Below are 25,537 nucleotides of genomic sequence, written 5' to 3' on the forward strand. Positions count from 1 at the left end.
TACTGTTTGTTTGATTTGTTATAGTTAAAGATTGTTTGTTAGGTTTTTATATTATATTGTTTGCATTTTTGTGTTATATATATATTTTGTTAAATATGTTTCTATAATATGGCAAAAAAAAAAGGAAACTGTGAGTGATGCATACGATGCATTTAAAAATAAGTGATTTTAAAAATAAGTGAAATAAGCTACGGTTTTCTGGGTGGTTGCTAGGGATTTTCTAAGTGGTTGCTATGGTGTTCATATTGGTTGCTATGTGCTTGCCTGCTGGCTTTGGGCAAAACAGCCCTCAGGTTTCTTGATATTCCCACCCTTTTTTAATGAACTGCTATGCTATTTTTAATATTTTCACATCAGCCAGGTGAAAATCTGACTGTAAGTATGATAAGAAAACAGTGCGACAAGCTGTATAGTGTTTCAATATTTTGTGATAATGCTTCCATTCAGTTTGTTTTCGGAAAACTATTATTTAGCAAGAGTGTATTAAATTGATCAAAAGCGACAGTGCAGACATTTACATAACTGTTTCTGTGAACTTTCTATTCATCAAAGAATCCTGGAAAAAAGTATGATGCTTTAAACAAAAATATTAAGCAGCACAACTGATAAAAAATACTAAATGTTTCTGGAACAGTCAATCAGCATATTAAAGTTATTTCTGAAGGATCATGTGACACTAAAGAATGGAGTAATGGTTGCTGAAAATTCAGCTTTGACATCACATAAAAAAACTTTATTATATTAAATACTAACTAATAATATTTTGCTCATATGAAACCTTGGTATAAAAGCTTGAGCAAAACACAATTTTGAAAGGTAGTGTATATACAACATAAGGAATTGTCAAGATGATGCTAAAATAATCAACATCATTCTGTATTTCTCCTTCCATCCCTTACAAACTGAATCGCAGACTAGTTTTAGATTAGGATATGAATGATTGGTTTCTCTTTTTTCAGAGCATGTGGGTTTGATCTCACATATGGCCTTAGTTTCACCCGAAGTTAAACGTCACAGTTCTAACACACACCACTCAAGCTGATGTGTGTGTGACTGGATACTTCCTCTCTCCCTCTCTCTCTCTCACACACACATTCACATCGCTGGCTTCTATAATCTGTTTCGACAAACCCTCAGTTTCACCACTGCATCTCACAAGTATTTCATTAATTATTTAAGTTTGATCATTAACCATTCATTTTCTCTCTGATTTCTGTGTCCAAGTAGATTCTGAAAGGATGAATGGACATGTGTCCATGGTACAAATTCCTCACAGTGTTTAATCACTAATGGATTATGTGTTTGGCCAGATTAGCATTAGCATAATGCTGCATAAATTTAATCCTGGCTCTCAAATTTATTAATAAAAAGATTATAACAGACCTCGCAGCTGCAGGCACTGATGACTATTTTAAATCATGCATCTTGTGCTCTTTGACCCTCAGGCCAGTGATTTCTTGGCCCTGCAATGTTTATATGAGTCCGAACTGACAATATTTGTCAACATTTCATAATGTCATTTGTAAATTTGGGTCTGGACCCTGATTTTTCACACTTACAAAATGTTAAAAGCGTTACAAAAGCTTATGGCCTGTATTAATTTTATACATTATTAGTTATTTTTTGTTTGATGTTACACTTTACACTAATGCTTAAACCTGAAAAAATTTATTGAATGAGCAAAAAAAAAAAAAAAATTGTGAATGGTGAATGATGAATAATGAACAGCTTTCCAGGCATCTGAAAAATTCAAATGATGTACAAAACAATATAAATTCAAACTTTTTAACATTATTTTACAGACAGTTGGGTGACTTATTCTGACTATTTGTCATGTTTTATGACTGAAAATTCAAGTGACACATTTGAAAATAAATATAGATATAATTATAGATATGAGGAAGTCAGTTTTGATGCAGCTTGTCCATGCAGGTTGGAAGTGTCTTGCAAGCAATTCAAGTACAGTGCTAATGTTACACTGCAAACATTGCTTTTACAGTAAGGAGTGCAATATCTTGACTGTGATTTATCTCAGAAGTAGAAGATGGGAATACAATAAATGCTCTCATGAAGCTGCAGGATTACTTTAGGAGATGGAAACAAATGATAATTAGAGGTAAACTGCTGACAGACAACATACAGCCTGATCCATAATTGAGTCTCATTAATCAACTCAGAAAATATTAATTTGTAAATGCCTGGCAACAGAAATTTCTTACTCATCTTCAACAGCTAGCAAACAATCTCTTACTTAGTTACTACCCACTCGTGGGTATAACACATAAACACAGACGACCTCCCACAAGACAACAAACCTGATAGATCTTTGCATCCTCATGCAAATAAAACACTTCCTTCTTCCTGCAACACTAATTAAAATGTGCCTGCTGTAACGAGATACATGGGAACAATTTACTTATGTTGACTGCAGAATCTTCATTCATTAACTTACGGGATGTAACTATATGGGGTTTCTAAAATTGAATGACTTGTATTGCCCTAATTCTACATTTTGACAGTTTAAAAGTCGGTTGCCATAAGGGCCTATGATGTGTTTAGCATATACAGATGTGGAACGGTGATTTGAATCTTGCATAAGTCAGCTACTATATTCACATTTAATTAGATCAGGCTTTGACCTGAATGACTACAGAAGCATTTATAATGTCTATGTGACCATTGATTTTATGCTTTAGCTCAGAATTGCTGTTTTTCACAAAGAGATATTTGTGTTTACATTTACAGGCATCTGTATTCATTTTGATATTATAGTGCTAATTTGTTTTGCATCCCATCTCTTCAGTAACCTTGTTACCTTGTGGGTTGCATACATACTTAGCAATCTATTTAATATCCTCTACATGAATATGTGCTTGCTTCATAATGACATTTTGTGCGTTGCACGTGTTCAGTTTGACATATGATATTGCCAACATACAGAAATCTTATGATATTGTTGATTAAATGCCTGAACGTCAAGCATTCAGTATCTTTTATTTATTTACTTTTTTGCTAGATGCTGAATTTCACAGATTGTTCATAAATACCTACAGAATCTGTTCAACTGATGACTGGTTTGCATGAGTAATAAGAGCCAGAATGAAAAAAAAACACTTCAGATCTGGATTGTGGTTCCCCCTGCTGGTTACATAAGGGTAGAGCTTTTTATTTTTTATGTTATTATTATTATTATTATTATTATTATTATTATTATTATTATTATGTAATAATTTTTTTTTAATTATTAATATGTAATAATATCATTTTATTTTTATATGTAAAAGTGTGGGCATGTATACATAATGCCCTAATACTTTGAATTAAAGCTTTTTTTACCCTGCCAGTAGACTTACCTGAATCAAATAGACGTTTTCTATTTCAAATAAATGTTGTTTCTGTGAACTTTTTATTCATCAAAGAATCCTGGAAAAAAATGTTTTGTGGTTAAATTGTCTTATATTAAGCAGCACAAATGATACACAGATGGTTGGATTTACATACAAATGGATAAATGGATGGACATGATAGATAGATAGATGTATATTTGTAAATATTCCACCTCTTGAAGACAAGCTGTTTATTTTTCTTCCAAACAACAACCTTAACATCATAAATGTCAATTCAGAATCCACACAAAACCCCACACATCTGCCCAGCACACTCTCCTGTGCAGGTTGTGTTTGGCCATTGTGCTGCTTGGCGTGACAGTGTGCCATTATTCTAGGCTTTGTGTGGGTCTGTATTGTTCTCCTGTGGGCTGCTTTGTTGAGTGCGGGGGTATAGTGGTGATGCTGCGGGCCATTGCTTTATGCTGACTCTGACCTGTGGGAATGGCAGGGAGCGATATGGCCCTATGACTAGGCCATAGACTGAGAGAGGAGGAGAAGGAGAGAGGAACAGCATCAGCAACTCGCATCCCAAGAGAGCATTTGGAAATGGACTAAAATACTACTGGATTAAAGACTCATCTGTTCAGGTCCAAGTGTAGTCATGCAGGAGAACCCGGGCTCTATAGGTGTGGATGGAGGATATGCCAGCAATGTACCTGCTTTCCTCACTAAACTCTGGACTCTTGTTGAGGACCCAGAGACCAGTCATCTGATTTGCTGGAGTACTGTGAGTTCACGCTGATATCATTCTTTGGCTGATTTATAATATTTGAAATAGAAGGGAACTCACTGTTGTGGACCTCTGATTCAATAGGCTTAAATCAGACAGAGCAACAACATATTTCAAAGTTATGTAAGTCAGGGATTTTTAGACATTTTAATGGCGAAAAGATCTAACTATAATGATCTGACTGCAATGAAGGTAGTTATACAGACTCTTTTATATTGTGTGTGGAGAAAAAACATAAATATAAACATGTAATTAACTACATTAAATAACTGGATATAAATTTCTACAGGTAAAACAATACTACACTATTGTAAAATACTTGCTTAGTTAACATTGTACATGTTTTACAATAAATATTTTTCCTACCCCAAATTACAATATCAGAGAAACATTTGTATAAATGTATAAATTGTGCTTATATATTTCAGGGAACCCTAATGGAGCTATACGAGAGCACTTGGGGGTCCAAAGAAAACCTGAGAGACATTTAGAAAGCTGTTTCTTTGACATAGTTATTTGAGGTAGAATTGTTTTTTTTTAAGCAGAAAGTGTTAACTAAGCAAATATTTTACAATATTTTAATTATGGTAACACATTACAATAAGGTCCCATTAGCTAACTAGCAATTAGCAATACATTTGTTACAATATTATAATGTTAGTTCATGTTAGCGTTCATTATTATCTACAGATTGTTATTTAATGTTAGCATTATCCATTAAATAATAGTAATATAAAATACTTTTGATTTTAATAATGTATTAGTTAACGCCGAAATGACCCTTAAGATTAATCAATAATTCATGTTTAAATGCAGTTAATTGAACCTTGCTGAAAATTGTTATCTAATCATGTGTTTTAGGAATAGTACATTTGAGAGAAATTTTCAAAGAAAAAATAGTATATATATATATATATACAACATATATTTCATCATTTTATATATTACCACCTTGTGTGAATCTGATATATTATTCTTTGTAAATAATGGAAATGTAAAGTGAAAGTGGTTTTACTGTAAAGAACTGGTTTAGTCTCTATGGCTCTGCATATTATTATTAATGATGTTCTAGCTTATGTTATCTGAGAACTATTAATAAGAAGCATTCAATTTATACAAGCTATTTAAACTGCATATGAAAATATCTCAGTTCAAAATTAATAAGAAAAATGTACATCAATGAGAGGTGCAATCAAAGGCCAATAAACAAAAGTGTATAGCCTGAACTTGGAACCAAAATAAATCAATTACAAACTCTACAATACATTATTTTCATCAATATGTGGAGACTTGAAAATGTTTGTTCATAATCTTCGGATTAATTATAAATATTTTTTTCATCTCTACCATTAATTTATCATAAATATGGAAATGCATCACCAATACTGGGCAAATGAATTCATCTGTTAAAAATCCTGTGTTGCAAAAATCATTTACACTAGAGTTGTTTTCATTTAATATGCTGCTTGTGTGTGCCAACAAACTAAAGCAGTAAAAGAAATAACAGCAGGAAGACAGTGAAAACTCAATGAGGTTGAAAAACGGGCAGACCTTGTTTAGCAGATGCTTCTCTCTGATTGCAATCATGTGTCTCAGTTTTGCATTTAACAATGTCCTTCAGGAATAACTTGAGGAAGAACATTAAAAATCTCGCTTTCACAAACAAATTATAATCAAAGCACAGACGTGTTTTCCTTTTTGGCTTGTTTTCTCTAATTCTAGACGGGCACCAGCTTCCATGTTTTTGACCAGGGCAGGTTTGCCAAAGAGGTTCTGCCCAAATACTTCAAACACAATAACATGGCAAGCTTTGTGCGCCAGCTCAACATGTGTAAGTATCATTCTGTGCTGACAAACATCTCAAAGCTATCACAGACTCTTCAGACGGAAAGAGTGTTTGCGTTAACTTCTCACTTCGCTCTCAGACGGCTTCAGGAAGGTGGTGAATATTGAGCAGAGTGGGCTGGTGAAGCCCGAGCGAGATGACACCGAGTTCCAGCACCTCTATTTCCTCCAGGGTCACGAGCATCTGCTTGAACACATTAAGCGCAAGGTGAGATGTCTCATCTTTAAGTGATTCTCACTCTTGCTTCATTCTCTGAGTCAGAGGCCCTGACCCCCAGCCACACACACACACACAGGCTCGAGGTTTATGATCTCACATTGCTGATGACTGTTTATGTGTTTGTGTGTTTTCAGGTGTCAATAGTGAAGAGCGAGGACACCAAAGTGCGGCAGGAGGACTTGAGTAAGTTGTTGTATGAGGTGCAGGTGCTACGAAGCCAACAAGAGAACATGGAGATGCAGATGCAGGATATGAAACAGTAAGATGTTTAACACACATGGATACATAAGTAGATGCACACATACCCAATTAATCCCATGGCATCATTTACTGCCTATCCTTGATGTTAGGATCAAAAAACTGAACCCCAAACAACTTGCCCTTTCATCTCTATTATCCCTTTAACTTTTCACCTACTTCTCATTCACTGGCTCCTCTGCATTGTGGATCTCAGTGGTTTGGTGTTTTGTTAAAGCTGCCTCAAAAGCACATTCAGTAGCTCACCTGACAGATAGGGGCCAGCAATCTGATCACATGCCCACAGGTAGACATTCATTTCTATGGACTAAATAATCATCTATATCAGTAGTTCTTACATGTTTCCAGGTGGTGGACAACATAAAAGAAAAACTAAAACTGCAGACCACCAGATTCCCGAAGCTCGGTGAAATCACCAACCTAAAAATAATTACTCACAAATAACCCTTAAGTTTATAACCTACAATATATGTCCTGTAGTCTGTCATTTATCTATTCTATATGAATATATCTATTCGTACTGTATCTATCCTTCCGTCTGTATGTCTATCCTTTCACCCATCTTCTATCTATCCATCCATTCATCCATCTTTCCATTCATTTATCTATCTGTAAGTCCATCTATCTATCCTTCTGTATGTCCATCCCTTCATCCATGTATCTACAGTATTTTTCTGTCTACCCACTCATCCATATAGTTATCTACATATGTCCATCCTTTCATCCATCCGTCCATCTATTTATCCATCTGTATGTCCATCCATCTATCCATCTCTGTCTATCTGTCTATCTATCTGTCTATCTATCTATCTATCTATCTATCTATCTATCTATCTATCTATCTATCTATCTATCTATCTATCTATCTATCTGTCTGTATGTCCATCCTTTCATCCATCGATCTACAGTACTTTTCCATCCACGCATTCATACATCTATCCATCCACCCATTTATCCATCTGTATGTCCATCCATCCAACTAACCAACTATCCAAATATCTATCTATCTTGTAGGCAAAATGACGTTCTGTGGAGGGAGGTGGTGTCACTGAGGCAGAATCACACACAGCAGCAGAAAGTCATGAACAAGGTAAGAAATACAGCTCATAGCCACATTGAGAGACAGTGGGTTGATGTGGCCATTATTGGGGAAGATGCTGTCGCGCAGATTTTGTGACTGAGTAATGCTGAATCACGCTCTGTTCCTCTGTTCTATTAATAGCTGATTCAGTTCCTGTTTAGCCAGATGCAGTCCAACACTCCCAGCACTGTGGGAATGAAGAGAAAGCTGTGAGTGTACCCATTCATCTGTATCACGCACACTAATCTGAAGCACTTGATTTTTTATCTATACACACACACACACACACACACAAACGCAAACAGAAAATAGCAATCAACAGCCTGATGCTCCAACACAAACGCAGTAGAGGGAACGGCAAACTCAGCTGGAAACAGTCAGCTGATACAATTCACTGCCCTTGCTGGGATGAATGGACCTGAATGCTGAGTCAGACCTCCTGAGCTCTTGCCCTCACACACACACACACCCACCCACAAACACGCACACACCTGAAATGTAGCACATGACCCTCTAGCCTCTATTAAAAAGGTGCAGCGTCAGCTAGTGTGATGCATGAGAACAAACTGGGTAAGAGGAGCCACAAGAGCCAGTGCTTGGTATTCCACTCCAACTTACTAATAACAACATTTCTCCACCGTTCTATCACAGTTTTAAAACTAGAGGGCAACCTTATTACAACCCACAGCAACATTCAACACTTATTTTATTAATTATATGTTGCATTCTTCTTTCTCCCCAGTCCTCTCATGCTGGATGATGGCAGCTCCACCCCTCCTGCCTCAAAATTCAGCCATAGCCACTCCGCAGAGTCCTTACCAGAATCTTTCTATATCCAGTCGGTGAGAAAGCTTTAGATGAAAGATTGAAGATATGACATAGAAGATTTTACTCACTTGCTTTCATATTAAAGATTACAGATCTGACAGAAGATTTTACTCACTGTTTGTCGTAACTCTTACAGCTGGTGTTTTGATGGTTTTCTCAATCAATAAAATATGACAAACACAGACTATCTTTCATGTTCAACCAGCCATCCACAGAAAGTGCATCCTGCTCCACTAGCAATGTGATGACAGGAGGGCCAGTAATCTCTGATGTCACTGAAATCTCACAGTCCAGCACCATGGCTTTACAAATGCAGGCAGAGGAATCTCGGTGAGTGGACTCAGCTTCAGAGTTAAAGAGATGGTTCACCCCAAAACCCTAATACATCATTATGATCTTTTTGTTTTGGACCCCACTGACTTTCAATGTATTGACACAAATGTTCTTGTAAATAGGGAAAAAAAAATATTATTTTGTGATGAATTATCCCTTTAATATTAGCTGCTATGTTTATAGGGCCCTAAAACCATTTGAAAAATGTTGACAGAAAACAAGATTTCAGAAAAAAATACAATGGAATTTATTCAGGACGTGGTCTATTCGTTTAGAGAAAAGTGTCTGATGCTGATTAAGGAAGAGCCAGTGAGTCCTGGGGTGCAGGGACGCGGAGAGGGTGTACCACTCGGCTCCTGTGAGGTGTGCACTGAACCCCCCGTCCTCCCTGTTGCCATGGTGCAGTCCGTCCTAGAGGGCCGAGGATCTAATTTGGGAGAGAGAAGGGCCAAAAGACCCATGCTGGAGAGGTATAATATATCATATAACAAATATCTCCAACTATTGTATTTCACAGACAGCAACACTTACATTTCAGTTCACTGAAAAATCCATTTTCATTTATGTGTCAGATCAGAGATTCCTGATGGTGTGGAGAATGTTGACATGAGCCTGGAGGATTTACAGCTGCTTCTGAGGAGCCACCAGCAGAGCATGGAAACCAGTGCAGCAGCAATGGATGTAAGTCTGAATCGATACAGGGACAGAACGAATCCGATGCTTACACAAGTGCAACTGAATGGGAGGTCAGCCTTAAAATACATAATGGGTTAACAGATGATCTCTCATCTTTCTCTTAGCCCTTCACATTTAGTCTATCTTTGAACGAGTGGAACTTCACAGAAATGGACCCGACACTGAAATCAGTGAGTTTACTGTCATTTGTAAATTACCAGCTGAGATAGTTAATGTAATTTATGTTTCAACAGATACAATGAACAAAATGTAATCATAAAACCATCTTCCAAACCATATGTTTTGCATTACCCTGAATCACTATGGCAAGTCTATAGTAATAATTTATATTCAGAGTTGTCAGGATGGATTTCCTGGGAAACTGCATAATTTGATCGCTCGTGTGTGTGTGCTTACATTATATCCGTAAATAAAAGAAAGAAGGCCAGGCTCAAGAGTTTGCAATCAATAAGGGAAAGCAAAAGTAGTCTACTCTTAATAAAACTAGAATCAACATAGTTTGCATAGAAACACATTTGTTGTGTTGTGAATTGATTAGGTTCGTAAAACAATACTGTTGGGAGGGGTCAGTTATTATTTTGGTCTTTTTGCCTAAATTGCCGTGTCAAGTTATAGCTTCACCATTATCTAATACGAATTGTAATTGTTGTATTTAGTTGTATTTAGCATTGTTAATTTTGTAATGATATATTAAAACAGTTGTAGTGGAGCTGAATCATAACTTACGTAATTACCAAAACAATGTTCCTCCGCAGGTAATTTGTAGTTTAATACTTCAACCGCTAGAGGGCCATAAAGTTACATTGTGTTGCTTAAATGCATGAACGCTCACAAAAACTAAACCAAAAAAAAAAAAAAAAAACAGAGCATTTTCAAATTAATGCTTGCATGATTGTATGAAATCTTTTCTAAACTATTTCTGTGTGTATGTGCAGGAGCTGGCTAATGCCCTCATCCCTGCTGCTGTGTCCCAGTACATGTTTCAGGGTCAGGAAATGGAGACGTTCCCCACTGCTGGCTATGAGGAGCAGTGAAGCCCTTATATGACTGCCAGCACATATCTCTCATAAGAGTGAGCAGGTACTGATCAAGTCACTAACTTGATGTCCAATTTTTTTTGTCTAAATAGTTGTATACTATTAAAATCTACCTCACACTTATAGTTGTCTTGCGTCATTGTTTCTTTCAGAGTGATCTATTTGAAAGCATGCCACTTGGATTGTACATTATCCCAACATCAGAAGAGAAGGCTCAACTTTATCTGACTAGCAGATGAGGAGGTTATAAACAGTATCAAGTAAACATGCTGACCAGCACTTTGTGAAGATTCACTTAGTTTGGCCATTGGTGGAAGGTGTATTTCTACAAAAAAAAAACTGGGAGCATTTCAACTCTTTGGAGATGGAATATTTACAGTAATCCTTTCTCAAAGCCTATTAAGAGTTCAGGCTACATCAAGATCATTTTGAAGATATTTGTCTCATGATATAATGCATCCTAAGAAAACTTCTGTTGCCAAGGAAATGGCAATATTAAGCATTTCCCTCCCGAACGACTACAATGCAGGTGAACTGTATGCAATATGACGTAAATCAGTGTCTGAGTTTGAATGCACTTTTGTCTGCATGCTTTGTGGAGCTGTGATTTCATTTTCTCTAAAATGTAACTGTAAAAAAAAAAAAGAATATATTTAGTTTGATATTATAATGAAGCACACACTTGTATTTCAATATATATTTAAAGACATATAAAGTACTATGTATGTATTAATGTGAGAGGTCTAGGGGTTAATCAGACCTCGTAGAAAGAAAACTGAAAACGATGCACTGCTTTTTGCACAATTTAGTGTCTTTTCGCAATCATATTTTAGTATCTGAAATATATTATTAAGACATCAAGTATCTTTGTTTCAATTTATCCTTTAGTTGACTGACTAGCCTTTGAGAATTTACAGCTGTCTTTGATACGATTATGATACATTGTGTGATATTTGCCCTCATTTGATACAAATGTATTGACCACACTGGTTAGATGCAAAAGACAGAATCAACTATTCCTAATGCAATAATATTTTATAGGCCATAATGCACTTTGTTGTTAGGGCAGCCATGTAGCAATGCAGAAAACCCTAGATCTCTTACAAATGTGTTGAATTTTAAGTGCAATACTGCTGGCATTTATTAATATGATTTCCAAAAAAGGAATTTTGCTGTATTGATTTGTATGATTTCTCAAGGATGTACCATTAAATTATGATTTAGATGGGAACTATGATGGGATAAAATAAATTGCACTAAGGGTGATAACTGTATTAGATAGTGTTTATTTAGTGTTAGTTTATACTTTTATTTTTCCACTATTCTCTACCAAAGAGCAATTATTAAATGGTTTAGTTTGAGAAGAGTGTTTTTTCATATAGCTTGCAAAGTCTTTCATTGTATACTTATTTTAATTTCATAATGTAATTAATTGCACTGCTAAAAAAAGAAAAATGAATGCACATAAACACGGCAAGACACAAAAGCATGAAAGCAAGAAAGGAAACCACTGTCATATTATTTCTGGATGTAGTCTGTTCCTGACTCCCACCAGCATGTTAAAAATAGGCCTATGTACACAAAAAAATGAAAAACAATAAACCTGTTTTAAAAGCATGCAGCAAATCTGATTTTACTTCTTAAAATAAATACATGAGGAGATTACATCAAACAGATCAATCTGTAAACTGATTTTTTTTTTTTTTTGTCATATTGTGGAATAGGCCTGAATTTTTATTAAAACAGTGATAAACATTTTTAAAAGGTATTTTATTCAGTTGAGTTTACTATTCCCTACCACAGATAAATGGTTTAACTAAATTATTTATTTTAGAAAGTTAAAATAGGCCTATTTATTTCCTTCACGTTGTTATTACCGCAATGGTAATGAATATAGATTAGGGGATCAAGAAAGAAAGAAGGATACAATAAAATGAAATAATAACACGTTTATTAGTATAATAAACACATTTGACTTATCCATTAATAGGCTGTAATATTTATTAATATTATTATTATTATTATTATTTTTTTTTTTTTTTTTATAATGACATTTGAAACACAGAATGACATCAACATATTACATGCCAGGGAGCAAAAAATTAATATACCTTTTAAAAAGATTCACAGTTTTTATAGCTTTCTTTTTGGAAGAGTCAGAAATCAAATACAGATACAGTTTTAAATCTTCCAGAAAAAGGTTAAAGAAAGGCTTACATTTACAATATTTACATTTGTGGACAAAATATTTGGCGAGAAGCAAAATAAGATTAAGTAAATAAAAAACATCTGATTGTTCTCTTTCAAAATGTATATAACCCAAAATAACATTTTCATATTTCAAGGAAATGTCAGGAATTATACCACAAAAAATTCTCAAAATGTTTTTCCACAGATTCTTAGTTTACTCACAACACCAAAATTAATGAGTTAAATCTTCAGCTTGGAGACCACAAAAGGAGCAATTTACATCAAAGTCCTCAGAAATAAACCTTTGTAAAAAACATTTTGTGGGATAGCACCGATGTATAATTTTATAAGACAACTCTTTGGTCTTATTATATAAAAATAATTTTTGAGGCAAAACCCAGACCCTATCCCAGTTAATTTCACCTGCATGTCTGTTCCAATAAAAGATGGCATTCGGACAAGAGACAACCTCATTCTGGAACAGAGCACGAATACTCCTATTATTTGATTTGGTGGTTAGGGATAATTTACCGACATATGTATCAAATACATTGAGATATGGCACAAACTGAGAGACCTTGTTGTTAAAACCCTTCATAAACATAATAATCCCAGAAGGGATAGCTCCAAAAACAATAGCATATTCTCTTGCTGTAATTGGGATTTTATAATGTGACAGAAACTCCTCATATTTTAATGGAATTCCTCGGTCATTGAATAACTGACTTACCAAAATAATATTATTTTTAACCCAATTATCAAAATAAATAGATTTGTTTTGGTACAGCAGATCTCTGTTGTGCCAAATTATATAATTGTGTGGGGAAAAATTATGCTTGTAAATTAAAGACCATGATAAAAGACATTGTTTGTGAAAGTGAGATAATTTGGAAGGAATTTTGTCAGGATTATAATTACACAAGAGCAGAAAATTTAGACTACCTAATTTAGAAAAAAATAAATTTGGTATAAAGTTCCATAAAGAGGTGGGATTTTTTAAGTGTTGTTTTATCCAATTTATTTGAAATGTATAATTAAGGGTAGAAAAGCTGATAAAATTAAATCCACCTTTTTCATAAGAATTCATAACTACAGATTTTCTAATATAGTGTTTCTTATTTCTCCATAAGAAATTAAATAAACATTGATCAACTGTTTTGGAAGTCTGAGCATCAACATAAAGAGATGTAGCAGAATAGGCTAGACGTGAGAGACCCTCTGCTTTAGAAAGTAAAGTTCTACCCTTGAGAGACAAATCTCTGTGTAACCATAGATTTAGTTTCTTTTTGGTCTTTTGCATCATTGGAGAGAAGTTATCAACACATCTATTCTTCATATCCTTAGAAACGACTATGCCTAGGTAAGTAATTTTTTCTTTCACTGGGATGCTGTCTATGTTTGTTAAACATCAATTTTTAATTGAAAATAATTCACATTTGTGAATATTTAAATGTAAACCTGATGCCCGAGAAAACAAACTAATAATATTAATAGCTAAAGAAACCTGAGCAGAGTTGCGTAAAAAAAGTGTTGTATCATCTGCGAGTTGACTCAGTATAAACTCTCTACCTGCAATATTAATGCCCTGTATAGCGCTTGCCCTAAGATAAACAGAAAGTAGTTGACCAGCTAATAAAAATAAATATGGTGATATCAGGCAGCCTTGTCTAATTCCACGTAGCAAATTAAATCTAGTAGATGAGCCAGTCTTTAATTTGATAGAAAAGTTTGCATTTGCATAAAGTGTTTCAACAGCTTTGATAAAAAAAAGGACCAAAACCAAACTTTTCTAACGCTATAAAAATAAACTTATGTTCAACAGAATCAAATGCCTTATAAAAGTCTAAAAACAAAATAAAGCTCTCATCTACAATTAAATCAGAGTAATCAATAAGATCCAACACTAATCTAATATTATTTGAAATATGCCTCCCTGATAAGAAACCAGACTGGGATTCATCTATAATAGAATTTAATGCTTTTTTTAAGACGTTTAGCAAAAATTAAGGCTAAAATTTTGTAATCATTATTAAGAAGACATATTGGACGCCAATTATCCAGACAAAGAACATCTTTTTTGGGTTGGGGAGCAATGTGATAAGGCCTTGTATAAGTGTAGGGGGGAGAGAGCCTTTTAAAATACTTTCTCTAAAAACTTGCAAAAGAAAAGGTGCTAATTGTTTTGCAAATAATTTGTAGAACTCTGAAGACAAGCCATCAACTCCTGGAGATTTGTTAAGTTTAAGACAATTAATGGCTTCAGTGACTTCCTCCAAAACAAGAGGTAGATCACACGTTTCTGTCTGCCCTGTTAATTTGACAAAAACTAGGTAATGAATCGAAAAAACATGTAGTAGCTTTGTAATCAAAATAGGAACTATACAAATCTTTATAAAAATCTGCACAAAATTGTGCAATTTCTTTCGGACTGTCAGATATCTGTCCATCAATCTTTAGTCTATGAATTGTATTATGACTGGAATTGTGTCTCTCAAGTTTAAAAAAATAAGATGAATTTTGTTCAACATGCTCTAACCAACGCTGTCTAGATCTAATGAAAGCTCCTTCGGCTTTGGTTCTATACATCTCATCTAGCCTATTCTGCAATTTAGACAGTTCCATATTTTCTTGGTCAGTCAATGTTACTATGTTCTGAGAAAGAAATGCTATTTTAGAAATGACTTCATTTTCTTCAGACCTCATATTTATTAATATATGTTCAAAAAGCCTCAATGCTGCACACACTTCTCCAATGCTGACGTATGACAGGAAGCAGATGAGCCGTAAAGCGAAACGCACGGTCGTAACACAAGAGGGAGCCGGATGTCCCGGATGTGTTTTTACAGCTGAGTGCCGTATTCCCGTTTTCATCGAGCGCCAAGGCTTGCGGGTCAACCTAGTAATATTGTAACAAAACACTTATTGTAACAAAAAATAGTGATTAGTGCAGAGATTAAGAGTCCATAATATTATCCGTTATACGATGTCAGTTGTACCTCCTAATCGATCATCTACCGGTTGGCCTCGTGGAGTAAATCAGTTCGGCAATAAATACATTAGCCAGCCGGCTAAACCCCTCACCCTGGAGAGAACAATAAATCTGTGAGTAACATTCACCGCTGCATGTGCAATTACATTTATTTCAAGCAATGCTGAGCGATCTCAGTCATGCACAATGGCTTTTGCTGAAGAAGCATCAACCTGGACAACATTCGTAGCTCCTTCGTGTTTACTGCTGTTTGTTTGCGTGTGCACGTTTATTAACGTTAACTTGTACGTGTAACGTATACGTAACGTTAGTTTAAATAAAGGGAAAATGTCGTTCAAAACATATTTTTGTTATATTTAATGGTAGCAGCCAGATGGTGTTGTTTTCTTGTTGGTTTATTGCACAATGAATCGAAAATAACAGTAGTCGTTTGGGTCAATTACCTAAACGTGAAAAGTAGAGATGTTCCGATACCCTTTTTCTCTTCCCGATACCGATTCCGATACCTGGGCTCAGGGTATCGGCCGATACCGAGTACTGATCCGATACCTGGGTGTATATCTGTATATACAGCTGTATATACTACTAGCCCTGTGTAAATTGCTAGAATTTTTTTATGGTGTGCTTCAGACAGATCCCTCAATAAAACATGAACAAATACATGGTGAACTACTGTATTTATTACAGTATTTTTATTATCTAACATGAATTTGACAGTATTATTTATTTTCTTATGCAAAAAAGAACTTCAAATGCAGCCAAAAATCTAACACCGCAAACTAAAAAAGGTATTTAAGTTTTACAATATAACTGTATAAAAAAACTGCAACAAATAAGTCTAGGAATATAAAAAAAGATCTATTAATCAGATAATCTCTAACAAGTAAAAAACAAGTAAAAAACAAGCAACCATCTAGGCATAATTATTATTATTATAGAGATGTATTATTATTACTGTAGGCTACAACAGTAGCTTTATATATTGTCAATTTACTCATGTAAACCAAACATTTATTTTAATGGGCTGCCATGAAGATCTTTGAGTGTCTGTGTTTATGATATGACAGTATTCTCAAATGAAACGGTAAATTCTCATGAAGTGACGGTTTATGCGTTCGTGTCCTCATGACACACAGCAGAGACTACAAAACAGCGAGCTCTCGCGCATCTGTGCCAGTCACCCACAGAGATGTAGATTTTGCGGGAGTAATATTTAAATAGTATTTTGCAGTTTAATATTCACAGACACTAGTATATATTCGGCTACTGTCTGGAACCTTGCGTTTTGACTTACACGGAAGCGACTGAACGCAGTTGCCGGTACTGAATATACTCGAGAGTCTGTAACTACCGGTACTACAGAGACATACTGCTAACCACTGATCTATAATATAGTAGCGGCTTCACTGTCTTTTGGCAGTTTAGAATGTGATGAGTGATCCAGTCATATATAGATAAGGGCTGCTAACGCGTCTTCATTTCTTCTTCGCTGCTCTAAACAGGGGTTGCTTGTGGCAACACAGCACAACTTCCTGTGTTTTCAATGCATTTTGAGCAGCGAAGAAGAACCGTGCAGCGGTTAGGCAAAGCTTGCGGTCATAACTAGGTCTTTTTTAAGAAAATGGTATCGGATCGGTATATGGGTTCATGTACTCGCCGATGCCGATGCCAGAATTTGTTGTGGTATCGGAGATATTTCCGATACTAGTATCGGAATCGGAACAACTCTAGTGAAAAGTATCGATTACAAACACAACATTTACAGTTACAGTAGCGCCAAATGTTTCTGTTTGCAAAATTTTCCAGTGTAACTAACCAGCGAAGAATTGTAATTGGGAACCAGGGGCGTTAAAATGTGTATTCTATGCCTTAGACAATGTTAAAATATAAGATTATGACAGATGTAAAAAGCATCTTTGAATTTAATTGAAGAAAGTGTTCCTCAACAAATTGCTTTAAGATATTTTGAGACTTCCATCCAACCAGAGATAGTTAAGCTCGAGATTTACGTTACAATGTTTACTTTTGTTTTATCCATATACACATAGCTGGACACATCAATTTTGGCCCAAATAATGCTTTATACACTCATTATGCACTTGTACTATGTACTCTGCCATTTCTGCCATTTCTATGGTTATTTTAAGCAGCTACAGACACTGCATGAAGTGTCCAACATTCCACACTTGTTTCCTTTTTTCAGTTAAATAAGTGCATGATCCATGTATTTGAAGTGCATTTATTGCATATTTTCCTGTGTGCTGATCTATCATTTATCACTCCTGAACATCATGATGTTTGTTTTTTGCAGATACCCTTTAACAAATTACACATTCGGCACCAAGGAGCCACTCTATGAGAAGGACAGCTCGGTAGCCGCACGCTTTCAGCGGATGCGGGAAGAATTTGAGAAAATTGGGATGCGGCGGACGGTGGAAGGGGTTCTGATCGTTCACGAGCACAGACTCCCTCACGTGCTGCTGCTGCAGCTAGGAACAACCTTCTTCAAGCTGTAAGCAGCCAGTGATACACTGGAGTTTTTTTTTGTTAAGGATGTGATCGATTCAAATGGGTGCTTTTCAGTGGTTAAACTGTACTCTATTGTTAAATGTAACATATTTTCACATATATCAATCCATCCAGGATTTAGTGGAACTTTTTTTCTGATTTTTGCTGCCTAAAATAGCTGCTTTTCTCAAAATTTGCAGTGATATTTGCGCCATTTCTTATTGTTTTTCAGTGAAAATAATACAACAGACAACATTCTTCTGACACTGTTATGACTTTTCTGACTTCGAGAACCACTGTAGGTCTCCAGACTAACGTTCCACGACACCAGCACTAGTGCCATTAAGTTCTACAGATGGTGTCACCAGCACCTGACAGTAAAGCACTTGCCCTAATCGCACATGTACATCTCAGAGATCTCTATTTAATGTCTGCATTTACATATGCAAGATGTATTTTAAAGAGTGCTTGCTCATCTGCAGTACGTTTCTAAGATGTTTCGTGTCAGATGTCAAATAGACATTTATTAGAATGCATGTAAAACTGTTTCCGAGACCTTTATCAGAGTACACAGCAGATGATTCCCAGATCTTTAGCAGACTTTATCTGATAAAATGTACTTTTATTTCTGTCATTCATAATGTCTAAATATAATTCAGTGAATACAAAAATATATATTAGGGATTGCAAATGGCTTAGAAGTACTTCTCTGCAGCCATCTACTAGTAGTAATTTAATATTATTTTTAAATAATTGTTTGCTTTCCTACATTATGAAACTTTTAGTTTTATACATGGGGAACATCATATCGCTGGCGCCGATACAGGATGGCTGCCTCCGTGACGAGCTCCGCATATGTTTTTGTGTTTTTGTTAGTTTGTCCTGTCTTTAGTTATATTCCTGCCATCAGTTTCACCAGGGAAGAACTGCTGAACATTCGGCAGAACGCACCACAAGATGTTTTACCGGATTTCAATTATTCAGATGTTTTAGTGAACGTTGTTATCGGAGGAGCGGCGGCACTGATCAAGCGCTTCAGGACGCGCAGACGGGGGAAGCGAGCGGGAGCGCTCGTCAGACTCAGGAAGCGCGGATTTCGAACGCCGTTGCCTAGCATCCATCTGGCAAATCTCCGCTCTCTACCCAACAAAACGGACGAACTCCTTCTGCTCTCTCGGACAAATAAGGATTTCACACACTCTGCTGCTCTGTGTTTCACGGAAACCTGGCTGAATGACACCATACCGGACAGCGCGCTCCATCTGCCGGGATTTCAGCTGTTTAGAGCGGATCGTGAATCAGAATCCACTGGGAAATCGCGCGGCGGCGGGACATGCTTTTACATCAATGAACGGTGGTGTACAGATGTAACTGTGTTAAAGAAGACGTGCTGCTCAAATCTCGAAACACTCTTCATTAACTGCAAGCCGTTCTATTCGCCGCGGGAGTTTCACTCGTTCATTCTGGTCAGTGTTTACATCCATCCTCAAGCGCATGTGAGCTCAGCTTTACAGAAACTCGCTGATCAGATCACAGAGACAGAACAACAACACCCGGACTCTGTTTTAATCATTCTCGGGGACTTTAATAAAGCCAATCTGTCCCGTGAACTGCCAAAATACAGACAGCATGTTACATGTCCCACAAGAGACAGTAATATATTGGATCACTGTTACACCACAATAAAGGATGCATTTCACTCTGTTCCACGAGCAGCTTTGGGACGTTCTGATCACCTTCTGGTTCATCTTATACCGTCCTACAGGCAGAAACTAAAATCAGCTAAACCTGTATCAAGGACTGTAAAAAGATGGACTAATGAAGCAGAGCAGGATTTACAATCTTGTTTTGACCTCACTGATTGGAGTGTTTTTGAAGCTGCTGCCACCGATCTGGATGAACTCACAGAGACCGTAACATCATATATCAGTTTCTGTGAGGATATGTGTATTCCTACAAAGACTCAACTAATTTACAATAATGACAAACCGTGGTTCAGTGCAAAACTCAGACAGCTCCGTCAGGCCAAAGAAGATGCTTACGTGAAGGGGGACAATGTCTTGTATAAACAGGCTAAATACACATTGGAAAAGGAGATCAAAGTGGCAAAGAGGAATTATTCTGAAAAAATAAAGACTCAGTTCACTTCCAACGACTCCGCATCAGTGTGGAAAAGTCTAAAGAACATCACCAATTACAAGACACCACCCCCCAGCACCGTAGAGAATCAACGACTGGCAGACGATCTGAACGAGTTTTACTGCAGGTTTGAAAGAACACCCATCACCTGCCCTGAACGCCTCCCCACACAACCATTCACACCCTTCACAACTCCTGCAACCAGCCCTGAATGCCTCTCCAAACTACCGTTCACACCATTAACAGCTCCTTCAACCCATCCTGAACACCTCTCCAATCAAGCACTCTCACCATTCTCACCTCCTGCATCCCCCCTCTCCCCCACACCTGCAATTCAGATCAGCGAGGATGCGGTGCGCCAGGTCTTCCGGAAGCAGAAAAGGAAAAAAGCACCAGGCCCAGATTGTGTTACACCAGCCTGTCTGAAATCCTGTGCTGACCAGCTGGCCCCCATCTTCACACAGATCTTCAACAGATCGCTGGAGCTGTGCGAAGTCCCTTCATGCCTCAAACGTTCCACCATCATCCCCATCCCTAAGAAACCCAAAATTACAGGACTCAATGACTACAGGCCTGTGGCTCTAACGTCTGTAGTCATGAAGTCATTTGAAAAACTGGTGCTGGCCCACCTGAAGGACATCACTGGACCCTTGCTGGATCCTCTTCAGTTTGCCTACAGAGCAAACAGGTCTGTGGACGATGCAGTAAACATTGGACTGCATTATGTTCTGCAACACCTAGACAGACCGGGGACTTATGTGAGGATCCTGTTTGTGGACTTCAGCTCGGCCTTCAACACGATCATCCCAAACCTCCTCCTGCCCAAACTAAATCAGCTCTCCGTGCCCACCTCCGTCTGTCAGTGGATCAACAGCTTCCTGACAGACAGGCAGCAGCTAGTGAGGCTGGGAAAATACACATCCAGCACCCGTACAATCAGCACCGGAGCTCCCCAGGGCTGCGTTCTCTCCCCACTGCTCTTCTCCCTGTACACCAACGATTGCACATCTAAGGACCCCTCTGTCAAGCTCCTGAAGTTCGCAGATGACACCACACTCATCGGCCTCATTCAGGACGGTGACGAGTCTGCTTACAGACAGGAGGTAAAAGAGCTGGCTGTCTGGTGCAGTCTCAACAACCTGGAGCTTAACACGCTCAAAACAGTGGAGATGATCGTGGACTTCAGGAGAAACCCCCCTGCACTCCCCCCACTCACCATCATGAACAGCCCTGTGACTGCAGTGGAGTCATTCAGGTTCCTGGGAACCACCATCTCTCAGGACCTGAAGTGGGACATTCACATTGACTCCATCGTAAAAAAGGCCCAGCAGAGGTTGTACTTTCTCCGCCAGCTGAGGAAGTTTAACCTGCCACAGGAGCTGCTGAAACAGTTCTACTCCACCATCATTGAATCCATCCTCTGCACTTCAGTAACTGTCTGGTTCAGCTCAGCTTCTAAATCTGACCTCAGAAGACTACAGAGAGTAGTCCGGACTGCTGAGCGAATCATCGGTTCAACTCTCCCATCTATTCAAGAACTGTACTTATCCAGAGTGAGAAAAAGGGCTGTCAAAATCACTCTGGACCCCTCACATCCAGCACACTCCCTCTTTGAACTGTTGCCATCTGGTCGACGCTACAGAGCACTGAGCACTAGAACGACCAGACACAGGACCAGTTTCTTCCCTCAGGCAATCCATCTTATGAACAGCTGACAATAATGGCGAACACACTACACTTTATATTTATATACACACACACTTTATTTATCTAACACACATACTTAGTATACACTTAAATTTTGCACACAATATATATGTACATACATAACTTCACTTTGTAATATACCTGCCTACAATTGTCATTTGTATATTGTCATTCACTGTCTACATATTTGTATTTTTTATTCTTTTATTATGTGTTTTATGTTCTGTCACTGTCATTCTGTTGTACTGCGGAGCTTCTGTCACGAAAACAAATTCCTCGTATGTGTAAACATACCTGGCAATAAAGCTCATTCTGATTCTGATTCTGATTCTGAACCTATGAAGGATGAATAAATATCAGTAATACTTAAAGCTTTGAGTCATGATGAGAACACAAGGCTGTTCATTCCATATTTGGAACTGAGAAACAAAATTTCTTTGACTGAATGCGCATTGCTATGAGGTCACAGGATGCGTCCAAATTCTGCTGAAAAATTGTGGCAAATACGAAGATTGTGGAGTTTGCTTGATTTTGCAATAAATTCAGCGATCGCAAAATCCTGGAGGGACTGGTATACATTGCTTTATACTTTTTTTTTTTTCATTATTATGCTATGTCTTGTTTTCTTTTCTTTGCAGTGTTTTGTTTGTTCATTATGCATTTATAAAATAATTGTCTACTAAAATGTCTGTCAGTGGCTGAAGGTTTATACATTGTTTTTTTCCAGTCCTGGGGGTGAGTTGAACCCTGGAGAGGATGAAGTGGAGGGGCTGAAGCGACTAATGACTGAGGTATTATTGCTTTCATTTTTTGACTGGATTTAAAATAATAATTGGTGAAATATGCCATCTAAAAATTAAAAAAAAACCTACAGTCTGTTCGAAAAGAGTGAATCTGAAAGTGTAAATGCCAATCAGCCAAAAACACTTATTATCAGAGTATTGTGCCATCTTGTTTGACATTAAATGCCATGTTATGTAACATCTAGCAAAGAACGATTTGATATACACTAAGAATAATTCCTAAATTTGTTGTCAAGATTTTGGGGCGTCAGGATGGAGTGAAACAGGACTGGGTCATTGATGACTGTATTGGGAACTGGTGGAGACCAAACTTTGAACCACCTCAGGTAACTACTCTGTTTCCTTCAGATCAGATGTGCTAAAACATAAGTCACATTTAAATGCAGACTCAAAACTCATCTGTTTAGCTGTGCATTTATTTAATGAGCACTGTGCGCTGTCCGGACAGATTGCACTATATTATATGTATAATCATTTTTAAATTACATGTTTTATTGTTGTGATTTTAGTTTTGTTTTTTATCAATTTTGTATTTTTTATTTACCATGTATGAAATGTGCATTATAAATAAACCTGCCTTGCCTTTTCCATCAGACAGATAAAAGTACATATAGTTTTGTTTAACTTTCAAGCACTTTAACTAAACACAATGAATATCTAGTTATTATAGTTTGATTCAATGGTAAATCACATTGAACATCTCATTTCCTTCCACAGTACCCTTATATTCCTGCACACATCACTAAGCCTAAAGAACATAAGAAGCTTTTTCTAGTACAGCTGCAAGAGAAAGGTAAGACAAAATACATTCTGTTTACTCAATGTACTATTATTCAGCTCAACTTGTGTGTTGTGTGTTTTTAGCATTGTTTGCTGTGCCTAAGAATTACAAGCTGGTGGCTGCCCCCTTGTTTGAGCTTTATGATAATGCTCCTGGCTATGGCCCAATAATATCCAGTCTTCCACAGCTACTGAGCAGGTGAGATGTTACTTTTGAATCTTGTAGCTTGTAGTAAATGGGCTTCACATAAGTTAGTATTGATAAATGCTGTCTAATTAAATAGCAAATGTTTATTCTATGGACCAGGTTTAACTTCATCTACAATTGAGAAGCGTCAGGATTTGTCATGACCGTGGACTGTTTCTGTGAACGCAGTCTGATGGGGTAATGGATGAAGATTTGGTGTTTAGGTGTTGGCTAGGTCCACTGAGGTTTACAAAATCTCTCATTTTCCTTTTGTGTCTGCATTGCATTGATTTAGATTCTATAGAAATATGTGCATTTTCTTCTCATTTATAAATACATTGCAAGTCTTTATTGTTGTACTTTGCCATCTAGTAACTTACGTTTTTATGTTTGACTAAGCGGTGAACACAATGTCTTTTGAAAAGAATGTTTCAGTGAATTTTTTTTAACCTTGTATATTTGTCAGTGCTTTTTATAATAAATTGTTCACAATCACATGGAGATTTCACAGGTTTCCTTTTGTGTAATTTATTGTTGCTGTAATTTGCATTTTTGTCACAAAGAGTCATAATTTAGTTTTATATATAATTTTACTCTAAACCCTAGAAACTAAAAAGATTGTTTTACTCTAAAATCTGATTAAACATGTGGACTGACATAAATCATAACTTGTTGCGAACAAAAATTTAAGCCACTCTTTACTAAAGTTAAGAAGAGCCACTTTTGCTTTAACACCGCCAGGATAAGGGACAATGTTTTGACATTTCTCTTTAAAGGAAAGGTTCACTCAAAAATACAGAATTTACTCGCCCTCAGGCAGTTGTGGATAAGGTACTCAAGTAAAAAAAAATTGGTAGATGTTGAAGTCACCATTTATGATATTGCTTGAGTAAAAGTGTTAAAATATGTGATATTTACAAAAATTTAATGTAGCTCAGAGTGGACATGGATGCATTTGACCTGTTACTGAACCATAAATAATGCTTTGTTTTTAAACATAAAATGGTGAATACTAATGTTTGAAATTATTTTTAAAAAAGGAAAAAAAAATTCTTTGATAAAAAAAAAAAAAATTCTTTGTTCGAAAAAGCAAAACTGCTGTGATCTTTGTTTGGAACTATTTTCGTTGGCAAAATAGAGCAAAAACAGGCAAAAGTCACTTAATGCTAACTTTATTAAACTTGTATACATTGAATTGTTATCATGCTGATATCTGGAGAAAAATCGACACTTGTGTGATACAGATTAAGTTAACTATATTTAATTATATATTCATACAGAAGCATCTTTGCCATACAATTTAGAACAAGTTTTAACAGACTGATAAATCACGTGTTTGTATTTTTTGTGGTAATGTAATCATTACAACAACACTTTCATCGAAGACATAGGCCTAATGTAACATATCACACAGTACACCACGTCCTACTTGAGAGGAAAATGAAATCATCTGCGAACCGCAACAAGAGCAAAGCAAAGTGTTTTTGACGAGTCTAACATGCAAGCGCTAGACCACTTATTCGTCAAACCTGTACTCCCTTTTTATGATATTCACTTTACAAGTTTTTTCAAGTTTGTAGGTTTCCTGGTGCATAAAACAAATAGTAAATGTAAAATAGCACTCCATAGTCTTTATCAAAAAATAAATGTACAGTCAAACCAAAATTTATTCAGACACCTTCAGCATCTCACATTATCACAGTTTATTTGCTATGGTTTAGAAAATGGTTATAAAATATGACAAGAACACAATTAAACCGTCAGAACAAATTCATCTTGATAATGTCAGATAACTTTGATAGAAAGGTAGGCCTATG

At 36.6% G+C, this 25,537-nt stretch overlaps 2 protein-coding genes across 2 annotated transcripts; both read left to right on the plus strand.

Moving 5' to 3' along the window:
* The first annotated feature begins 3,705 nt into the window (after positions 1–3,705).
* On the plus strand, positions 3,706–12,034 carry LOC113118409 (heat shock factor protein 1-like). Its single transcript, XM_026287543.1, has 13 exons — positions 3,706–4,116; positions 5,842–5,950; positions 6,045–6,172; positions 6,319–6,443; positions 7,457–7,532; positions 7,665–7,732; positions 8,266–8,365; positions 8,557–8,681; positions 8,960–9,154; positions 9,257–9,365; positions 9,485–9,550; positions 10,316–10,460; positions 10,570–12,034. Exons 1-12 carry the CDS (start codon positions 3,991–3,993, stop codon positions 10,412–10,414), a joined length of 1,326 nt encoding a protein of 441 aa, XP_026143328.1. The 5' UTR covers positions 3,706–3,990; the 3' UTR covers positions 10,415–10,460; positions 10,570–12,034.
* Positions 12,035–15,395: 3,361 nt separating this feature from the next.
* Positions 15,396–24,226, plus strand: LOC113118410 (cleavage and polyadenylation specificity factor subunit 5). The gene is made up of 7 exons (XM_026287545.1): positions 15,396–15,709; positions 17,908–18,108; positions 22,678–22,741; positions 22,990–23,079; positions 23,471–23,546; positions 23,618–23,732; positions 23,841–24,226. Exons 1-7 carry the CDS (start codon positions 15,591–15,593, stop codon positions 23,860–23,862), a joined length of 687 nt encoding a protein of 228 aa, XP_026143330.1. The 5' UTR covers positions 15,396–15,590; the 3' UTR covers positions 23,863–24,226.
* The last annotated feature ends 1,311 nt before the right edge of the window (positions 24,227–25,537 follow it).

Source organism: Carassius auratus, chromosome 18 (assembly GCF_003368295.1).
Source record: "Carassius auratus strain Wakin chromosome 18, ASM336829v1, whole genome shotgun sequence".
In the NCBI taxonomy this organism is placed as follows: domain Eukaryota; kingdom Metazoa; phylum Chordata; class Actinopteri; order Cypriniformes; family Cyprinidae; genus Carassius; species Carassius auratus.